This window comes from Gastrolobium bilobum, unplaced genomic scaffold (assembly GCF_033153095.1).
Source record: "Gastrolobium bilobum isolate Gb01-03AN ecotype WA unplaced genomic scaffold, APGP_CSIRO_Gbil_v1 utg39725, whole genome shotgun sequence".
NCBI classification, from domain to species: Eukaryota; Viridiplantae; Streptophyta; class Magnoliopsida; order Fabales; family Fabaceae; genus Gastrolobium; species Gastrolobium bilobum.
The window spans coordinates 52,220-62,323 of NW_026899718.1; the positions used below are offsets into that span (position 1 = coordinate 52,220).

Below are 10,104 nucleotides of genomic sequence, written 5' to 3' on the forward strand. Positions count from 1 at the left end.
TACACCGGGTAACGAATTTGCCCCCGTGGCAGATTGAGAAATAACACTGTTCGCGTGACATTTAGGTAAAAAACTTGATGAACAGTAATATTTTGGTGAATGTTCTCTTCTTTCTTTAGTGCCATGCATGAACCCCGAAATAGTTAGAGAACAAATTTTGGCCAAGATGGATTTGGAAGTCCAATCCTTACCAAAGGTTTAAATTAAAAAAAAAATATTTGTCCTTTCTAAGATTATATATTTTCACCCCTTATAACTATGTATTTCAGGAAATATACAATTATAATATTAAAGTTTTTTTTTTCTCCTACTTTTCAAAAATTTGTCAACTAATGCAAAGAAAGAATTTTTTTTAATATTATAAATATATATTTCGTAAAATATATAATTATAAGGGATATGTCCAATGAAAATATTTTTTCCAAAAACGAAAAAAAAATGTTATTACACAACTTGGCTTACATTGAGTAATGTGTACAAAAAGGAGTAACATAAAAGACAAAACATTTGAATAAGTTAGGTATAATTTATGGGAATTATACATGTTATGTTACAGGCAAAATTGAATCCATTCCTGCACTAACAAGAACTTGTGGGTCTCATTAGTTAAAAGAAATAAAAAAAACAAAATAAAAAACCAACACAATCGATGTATCAGCTGGATGAATGTTGTTTTTTCCTATAACAGGATAAAAACAACACCTTATACATCATTATAAGTTGGGGATCATTATGTACAAACAGGAATTATAGATAGAATGGTACCGAATAATTTACTCGGAAAGTAATTTGACAATTAGCAAATATGCAACTTAGGAAGGGTGAAACTTTCTTCCACGTGTACAAAGACTAAGATAGAAGCACAAACAGAAAAAATTCACAAAGGGTGATTCTATGTGATGCTCATCCTACCCATCATGGCATTGCAGTCCTATATGGGAAAGCGGTGGTTGGTTGGTGTAACGTTCGAAGGCTATGCCTGTCTCAAACAATCACTATCCTAAACCCCTTAAAAAAAAAAAAAAAAAAAAAAAAAAACCGAATGCCCTTTTCCTTCAGCAACATCCTCGTCCTTTTCCACATACTTTAACTTCCCTCTTCCGCTTTCTAACCTCAGTAACTCAAAACCTTATTCGCACTTCAAGTTCATTTCTTTCTGTCTCCTGAGCAAACCCCAGAAACCAAAGCCACAACCTTTTGTGTCAGAAGAGAATCCAAAAACCATGATGTCTAGAATAAACAACGTTGCTACTTGGATGGATGAAAGAGAGGACGAAAACTCTGCTTCCGCTTCATGGCCTAGAAACTCCAAGCCCAACAACATTATCACAACCACCGACAGAAACACTCATGTTCCTGGTTCTTCTTCTTCTTCTGGTTTTGTTGAAAACAGAGAAGACTTGGGTTCTCTCTGTGCTTTCAAACCCATGCTCGAAATAGACGAGGAATGGTACCTGGGAAACCACCCAGATATTAGGGACATGGCTTTCACCCCAAACTTCGTTGACCCAGATAGCCTTTTGCTTCACACAGTTGACTCATCATCTTCTTGTTCTCCCTCTTCCTCTGTGTTCAACAACCTCGACCCTTCATTATCACAAGTTCAATACTTTCTCCCTCCCAACCCAAAACCCACCACCATCACCACAACAACCTTGCCTTCTCTTCTCAACCCTTTTGATATGGGTTGCGAAGTGGCGTTTCTTGAGCCTCAAGCTTCCACAACTTCTCCAGTGCTCAATAGAGCTTCTTCTTCTTCCCTTCTTGGTGGTTTCGTTGACTTGAGTTCAAAGAACCAGTTAGCCCTTCCTAACATGTGCTCAGATTCCCAGTTAGCAATCGCCAGCATGCACCAGTTGCCACAAAGTAGCACCGGGTTTGCGGGTTTTCAGAACTTGGAAGAAGGTTCTGGAAAGCCTCTGTTTCTGAACAGGTCCAAGATTTTGAGACCCCTTGAATCGTTGCCTCCATCTGGAGCACAACCCACTCTGTTTCAGAAGAGAGCAGCACTAAGAAAAAACATGGGATCAGAAGGTGGTGTTGGTGTTCCAAATAGGGGCAAGTGTGAAGTTGGTGAAGGGAGTGATAAGAAGAGGAAGGTGAGTAGCGTGGAGGAGATAGAAGATGCAAGTTTTGATGGGTCAGGATTGAACTATGATTCTGATGACTTGACTGAGAGTAATAACAATAATAAGATGGAAGATATTAATTGCAAGAATGGTGGAAACAGCTCCAATGCCAACAGCACCGTCACCGGTGTGGATCAGAAAGGGAAGAAGAAGGGAATGCCTGCTAAGAATTTGATGGCTGAACGCCGCCGTAGGAAGAAGCTCAATGATAGACTCTATATGCTGAGGTCCGTTGTTCCAAAGATTAGCAAAGTAAGAGTTTTTTCAGCCTCTTAAATTCAAACATTTTAATTTTCAAGTTCTTATTGTGTTTCAGCAAGTTTGATTTTTCTTCTTGGTTGATGCTTATATTATATTATATGTCATGCACATACACCACATGGTTCATGATTTTAAAAGAATATTTGATATGTGAGTCAATGTTAAGATAAGGACTAATTATGTCAACACTTAGAGGAATCTAGTTTGGTAACAATAAATAACACAGGATGCCTTCAAAGTATTAATGCTTTGTTAGTGGGGTTTGTGGTGAATCTATCTCTGGATTCCATGACATGGTTTGATTTGATAGATGGACAGGGCTTCAATACTTGGGGATGCAATTGAGTATCTGAAGGAACTTCTGCAAAGGATCAATGACCTTCATAACGAGTTGGAGTCAACACCTGCCGGCTCTTCACTCACACCTGCCTCAAGCTTCCATCCTTTGACACCTACTCCACCTGCACTGCCAAGCCGTATTAAAGAAGAACTATGCCCCAGCTCATTGCCAAGCCCCAATGGCCAATCTCCCAGGGTAATGTTCCATGGTCCTCTCATGTCTCATTTTAACATTATCTCATCACATGAAAATCTCAGTCATTCATTGATGGATCAACTGTCACAACTCACAATGTTAACTGCAGAACTGTAAATATGTCAATGAATGAGTGCAATTTTTCACATAGTTAAGCATTTTGTTGCTATTAAAAAAAATCACTCCCTATTAAACTTTGACTTATGAGGATAGGGGTTAGGATAATACTAATCCTTACAGTCAGTCTTATCCTTCCTTGCATATTTGTAAAGAGATTGTTTTCTAGATTTAAACCTTTCAGTCATATAAGAGGAGCTCTGTCTATGCTATAGACTCGCCCTCTTATTTTGTTGTTATTAGTATGATGTAACTTAAACTTATCCTAATGCAATTGTGCAAATATTGTTTTAACCTTGTATAGGTTGAGGTTCGGTTGCGCGAAGGAAGGGCTGTAAATATCCACATGTTTTGTTCCCGCAAACCTGGCCTGTTGCTCTCAGCCATGAGGGCTTTGGATAACCTTGGGTTAGATATCCAGCAGGCTGTTATTAGCTGTTTCAATGGATTTGCTATGGATATTTTTCGAGCTGAGGTAAGATTTTTATTCTGTTATTAACACCTACACCACTTGGATCAAATCATGGTGCATCCACACTGCAAGGTCAATTGGTTTTTCTTTTTTACCAAATCCACGCCATAGTTGCAACTGTTCATCACAAATGGACTTTGTATCCAATCTATCTGGTACCTTGTTATAGATACGAGAGTAGATATATATTTTATGTGGAAATTCCTTAAAACTTAAATGTATTACCAAGAACCTGGTATGATAAGTGTCATTATCCATTCTAACCCGTGTATGATATTCTAGTGATTTCTACATCCATTAATGGCTCAAGTGTTGAATAAGAAAAAATTCGATATTCTTCATTTAGTAATTAGGAGGATTTAGAATTATTTATTAAAAAACCTTGACTGCTGTTAAAGAGATTATAGTTTTTTATTTTTATTTTTATTTTTGTCTCGGTAAAAAGGCTAACCTTCCCTCTCTTTCAGCAATGCAAAGAAGGTCAGGATGTCCATCCAGAGCAAATCAAAGCAGTACTCTTGGATTCAGCTGGCTTCAATGGCATGATCTAACTAAGTTTTGGCAAGAAAAGAAACTACAAGATGCCATTTCAGACAGTAACTTAGCAAGTTTAAATAGTTTTACTCTTTAATGCCCATAATTCAACTGTATGATACTGGCTCTGGTAACTTCAGTTTAAGTTGAATTAGAAGTTTCCACAAGAGTTTTACCCCTTTAACAAAGTTTCATTGCCTGGCACTTCATGTTCCTCGGGTTCAGTTAGTCCAAGGACATTTCTGAATGCCCTTTTTGATGTGAAGCTTATATTTGAATGTCCAACTTACTGTTCTCATTATACAATTTTCAGAAAGGGCTTTAAAATGACCTTTTTCTTATGTTTTTCCCCAACTAGACATGGTCATCACAAATTTATTATATCTTCACTTTTAAACCATAAAGTATAGGAAAAAGAAGAAAAGAGTGTCACGCATCTGCAGCAAAATTAAAGGTTTCAGCTACCGCAGTTCCTAGTGGAGTCATCTTTTAATTTAAAATCCGAAAAGGGTCCCAAAAGCACCGAGCGCTGAAAACAATGAGTTGCATTAGAAACGTGCCATTATGGTACTCTTATTTTTAAATACAGAAATTGATCTTAAATGATAGCGCTTCCTAGAAGGCAGCTTCATCTCGTAAAACTAGCGTCTATCCCAAGGATATTAAGACCCAAGCATTCCCTTCCTGGGTCTATTATGACACTAAAATTCTAAGTTGGCCACACAAAATTTCTACGGCCATGTGACCTCGCTCTTGCTAGACACCGAGGTGCAAACATAGAATTTGAGCAAAATTTAATTATACATCTTGCAAAATGCAATTGGAATATCCACAATTTTCATCTCACAAATTATGATTAATATGAGAATAAAAATCAAAATCACAAACTAGATACCAATCATAAGGCTGCCCTTGTATATGAACTACATTACATTAATGATTAATGGGTTGGTGTTCAGAGGGTGGGAGGGAAACAACTATGTACAAGGTACGATTGTTGAAAAATGCAAAGGCCTATATCACCGCACATCACCTCGCTCAAAACACGACGATTACATACTAGGTGTATAACTGCGCAGAGGCATATAGCACCAATTCCAGGATACGTCCAAAATTGGATGGATACTCTTTTATCATGCCATCTATATTCAGATTCTAGACAGTCACTTGATAAACAATCAAGAATTTAGAGTCACATTCTCCAACTGGATGACTTCATGACAGTCCCCTACTTTCCAGCCCGTAATCTCTGGAACAAAACAAAACGTTACACACCATGAGAAAATTCAACTGACCAAGATTAAAAATTCACATAAGCAAACAATAAATGAGGCAATTTCATCTCGAACAGCCAACGTCTTTGAATCCAATGCTACCTGGAAAGGAAGGAAGAAAGTTACCTTAAGCTATGGACGATCTACTAATTATTAGGCATCGAAACCATTCTCTGAATTTAACTTCTGATGCAGCTGACATTTAACTTCTTTTGCATCACCACCTTCGCTAGCTGACTGATTCTCTTCAATTTTTGAACTCAAGGCACCCGGGCTCATTTTCTGAATCTCCTCTTTTGGGTAGATATAAATTTTGCGAACCATGGCACAAAACTCCCTAAATTAAAATATAGAATTATGTGAATTATGTCCCATTCTCAAGGAAAAAATAGAACATTAAAATAATCAGCTAAAAAAGGACGTATAATCAGATACAGATCCTTACTGCCATGGATCATCGCCTACAAGCATCATGTCACCCTCATTATCAGTATATACAATAAGCCAATTCTTCTTTGTTGACAATAATTCACCTCCAAATTCAAACAGCTGATCCAATTCAGCAACTAATTCATCATAGTTACTGTACTTTGTAAGGTCCAGTGACCTACCAAGCGCAATTCCCTTCTTGTGAACCTAAAACAAAAAGAATGTGATTAATTTTCCCTGCATATTTCTAGATCTCATTTTCTTTTAGCCAATCGACAGTAAAGGACCTTACTTTAGTGCAACTCCTGGCAGAACCACTGAGTGGTTTGGCTTGAACATCTTTCAGATGCAACTGAGAAGTTTGTAATGGCTTTTCCCCGTCATCAATGGCAACCAGACCACCTTCCGAATTTGAGCCCTTGGGGTAGTCTGACTTCTGATCATTTTCAAAAGTTCGTTGTTGGTGTAACAAAAGATGTGTCTGACCAGCTGGCTCGTTTGTAACATTTCTTTGTGATACAGAAGGCTCGGGTGCAGTGGGGCTACTGATAAGTGAGATACCAAACAGCTTACAGTCACCATCTTTTGTTTTCACAGCCTCGCAAGTTTTTCCTGTCGTTGTTTTGGACATAAGCTCTCTGGAAGGAGGACTCTGATACCGAGTTGGGGGTGGGGGTGGCATCAAGTTTCCATGCGGATGCTCAACTTTATGACCATGAAGCACAGGGTATTCACCAAATGCACTGTACCTCAAATTCCCTCGAGCTTGGTAAGCTGTATCTCCACCAATTACAGAGCATTTTGTATTAGAGTCCAAGAGGTTCAGTGATAGACTATTAGAGGGCATTACAGGCCAAGGATGATGCAAATGATGTTTGCCTTCATGGTCCAACGAATGCTTTCTAGCAGAATAACCTACAGGGCTCATTTGATCAACCAAGGATAGATGGGAAGGATCTCCACTGGCCCCAAAGCCAGAAAGAAGATCTGAATATGTAGGCTCATTCCTCCCCATTGACATCCAGCTCTCTGAACCATACCTCCTTGTAGTAGAAACAACATCAATCTTTTCATCATCTATTGCAGGTGGCCATACGACAGACTTCTCTGCAGTATCAGACTCATTGCTTTCTGCAAAATTGCCTCTCAAGGTCGCGAATTCTTGACCTTGCAAAACCCTTGAAAACCCATTTGCTGGTAAAGGGTCTACGCTAACCTTAGATGATGCTGTTAATCACCCAAAATATATCAGGCCCAACTTAACACAAACTTTTCTACAAAGAGAGGATTCCTTAAAACATCAAATATCCAGAGCCAGATAACCATACCTTCTCGAGTAAGAACCGAAGAATCTGGGGATGATGGAACTGCATTAGACCTAGGCCTTTTAGGTCTGGGCATTGAATGAGGATTCAGGGCTGGAGGAGCAAGAGCAGGCTCTATTTTCCAAGGTGAAACTCTCTCAGGACGAGGTAAGTTAGATGTTTCATCCCATCTCACCTGAATAACAAGAGTAACTCAATTATAGTTTCCCTTGTTTAGCAAGTCATAAGTAGTTGCACAAAGACTAGAGATACAACCTTGAGGCATCTCCATCTGGACTCTCTCCACCTTTGTGAATCAGCATCTTCTATTCCAACAATGGTACCAGTAAACCTACCATTTTAACAAACCATGTCAAGGGATTTCTTCCATTCAAATTGTATCTTTTGTAATGATACAACACGCAAGGTTTACATTATGTTAACAGTAAGAGGAAAAAGAAAAGAAAAATAAATCAGGAAAAACAATGACAACTCATTACAAGATAAGGACAGCATCAACCATTCATACCTCTGCTCTGGAGCCTCTTCACCTTCAAACCTCATTTTGAATCGCATTCCTATGGTATAATTATTTTTTAGGGATTCCATATATTGGTCATACGGAACAATGAATTCCGCGGGACTGGTCCTGCAAAAGAATATTAGCAGTAAATGCTGTTAATCCTGATGTGGGGAATGAATCAATTACAACGAAAAACTTGGTGGGAGGCTGGGAGCTCATCCACAGGCACAAACACACCCTCACAGTATAGGAGGTCAGACTGAAACTACCAAGATATCAAGGTTCAACAGATTAGTTTAAGGAATATGTTACAAACCTAGGTTTATAATAAACAGTGAATATGGTCCCAGTGGAGATGGCATGCCAAGCAGTTGCAAGGACCCCAAGATGCATGCTGTGGCTAGAGATAACTGAGGATGGAACATTACTCTGCTGTCTCATTGCTCGCCTGACACCAACACGAAGTTCCCCATTCTCACCTCTGCAAGTCCCGCACTTAGTCCCATTCAAAATGGAAAAGCGAAAGTAACAAACCAGTAAGTCACGAGAAGAACGAACCTTAGAAATATAAATGCATCCCCAGCAACTAGCCTCTTGGAGCTAACAAAAACACTCCAACCACTCTGAAGCAAGTGTCTACGAGGTTGACCTGCAATTTACCCAACTTATCAGTCACTATCCATGGACAAGACAGAACAAAGACTAACTGAAGAATATTGACAACAAAACCACGTAACTAGAACGTGAGCGAGATCAGTTAGCAATTACCCCGAAAGATATGTCTGAATCGCCACTCACTCCCATGCAAATCCTTAGCTACCAATTCCTGGGTTGGTGGCTGCTTTGACATGTCCTGTCAACAAACAAGTGATTCAACCCACGTCAGCTGTAATGAAAAAAAAAAAAAGCACAAGGAGGAAACAAAAAAGGCGAGAAGCAAACCAGTGGCGGAAGACATTCATCAGCATGGCGTCTCAGCACGGAAAACCCACCATGGGTACTAGTATCCGAGGCCGTCAGAGTTTTACAGAATGAATGAACGTGAAATCTCCGAGGCGGAGGTGGTGGAGGCTCTTTCTCCACAGCATTCTCATCTTGCTAACAGACCCACATCCAAAAACATAAAAATCATATTTCAAGAAGCGAACAACAAGGAACAAAAAAAATTACAAAATCAAAAAGCCAACAAGTTGAATGTGAACTTACATTTGGCTCCGGAAGTAAGGTCACCTGGGCAAATACCTCGTCCGTGTCGGGTTCCGCCTGAAACAATCATTCAATATGAAACTCACATCTCCATGAGAATTACAAGAACAAGTGGCATACATAGATCGAACAACACTACCTTCAGCTGCACGTTGATAACCCGACAAAGGATCTTAGATGGTAGATTGTACAATGGCATGTGTTGGTCCGCCACCTGATTGGTGGACGCCTCCACCTAATTTTATAGAGAAAAACCATGTAAAATACAACAGCCAGGAACAAAGAAAAAAAAATTGAGCACATCTAACCCCAAGAATAAAAAGAAGTGAAACTGTTGCTGGTTGTTACAAATCTGAGTTAGAAAACATTAAAAAAATAAATAAAATAAAATAAAAAAAATACATACATAAAATGAAACTAGCAACCATGAAGAAGAAGAAGAAGAATAAATTTTACCTGCTCAATATGTCCCTGAGGGAAATAAAAGACGCGTTCTCTTTCCCGTGGCACGGTTACAAGGGGTCCAGCACAGGCATGCCATAGCTCCCTGAAAAGTGCAGCTTCCCCCTCTACCATAACCGCAAAACAAAACAGAACAAAACGGTTACAATCTTCGAGAATATTCCACACACAAAAAAACGAAACTAGCTACGCTCTCGAGTTACCTACCTCTTGCCGTGAACGACGAATGAGCATTCTGACCCTCGGAAACACCGTTCCTGCTACTATCGTTATGGTTCACACAATTCCCCTTCATCGTCGCCTCCGTTGATGCCATTTCCACAGTCCTTCACCACAGATCTCTCATCTGAAACACTCCTTCGTCAAATTCACAAAACCCTCACCTTCTCCTACGTCGTCGTTTTCCCTTCTTCTCAATAAGCCACAGCAGAAAACCAAAGAAACTCTCACAAATTCACTTTTAGAAACCAACAAACTCGCCAGTTCCTTCTTTCACACACAATTGAACTTCTCAGCTTTTCTCAGCTCTCTCTCTCTCTCTCTCTCTCAATCTCTCTTTCTCTGAACGGAGAAATGGTTACAGGGAAAATGAGAACAAAGACTTAACCAGAGTGGTCAAAACAGCGTGCAATGATTTCAACCGCGGTCAATCCCTTAACCAATCGTTGGAAGGCACGGACATTTGCCGGTTGCAGTGACCTTTCCGACCGGGTATAGCCAGTTATAACGACCCACGAGAAAAGGGGTAAGGGGCGATCAATGTTTTTTTCATAAATAAAGGCGGCTGGGGACAGACGGCGTTAACGCTGTGTCGAAGAGGGATTGGATTGGCATGTAACGGCGTGTGTCGTGACGGTC

General features: G+C 39.6%; 2 protein-coding genes across 2 annotated transcripts; one reads left to right on the forward strand and one right to left on the reverse strand.

Annotated features, from left to right (window-relative positions):
* The first annotated feature begins 1,129 nt into the window (after nt 1-1,129).
* Nucleotides 1,130-4,295, forward strand: LOC133292920 (transcription factor ICE1-like). The gene is made up of 4 exons (XM_061491407.1): nt 1,130-2,381; nt 2,701-2,925; nt 3,347-3,517; nt 3,982-4,295. The coding sequence occupies exons 1-4, from the start codon at nt 1,224-1,226 to the stop codon at nt 4,063-4,065; spliced, it is 1,638 nt and encodes a 545-aa protein (XP_061347391.1). The 5' UTR covers nt 1,130-1,223; the 3' UTR covers nt 4,066-4,295.
* Nucleotides 4,296-4,853: 558 nt separating this feature from the next.
* On the reverse strand, nt 4,854-9,849 carry LOC133292922 (auxin response factor 2A-like). The gene is made up of 15 exons (XM_061491410.1): nt 9,454-9,849; nt 9,241-9,353; nt 8,924-9,019; nt 8,785-8,841; nt 8,521-8,676; nt 8,347-8,431; nt 8,137-8,227; nt 7,895-8,059; nt 7,585-7,704; nt 7,332-7,407; nt 7,080-7,251; nt 6,044-6,978; nt 5,768-5,958; nt 5,449-5,659; nt 4,854-5,297 (listed from the first exon to the last, which is right to left on the reverse strand). The coding sequence occupies exons 1-14, from the start codon at nt 9,560-9,562 to the stop codon at nt 5,476-5,478; spliced, it is 2,550 nt and encodes an 849-aa protein (XP_061347394.1). The 5' UTR covers nt 9,563-9,849; the 3' UTR covers nt 4,854-5,297; nt 5,449-5,475.
* Nucleotides 9,850-10,104: the final 255 nt, after the last annotated feature.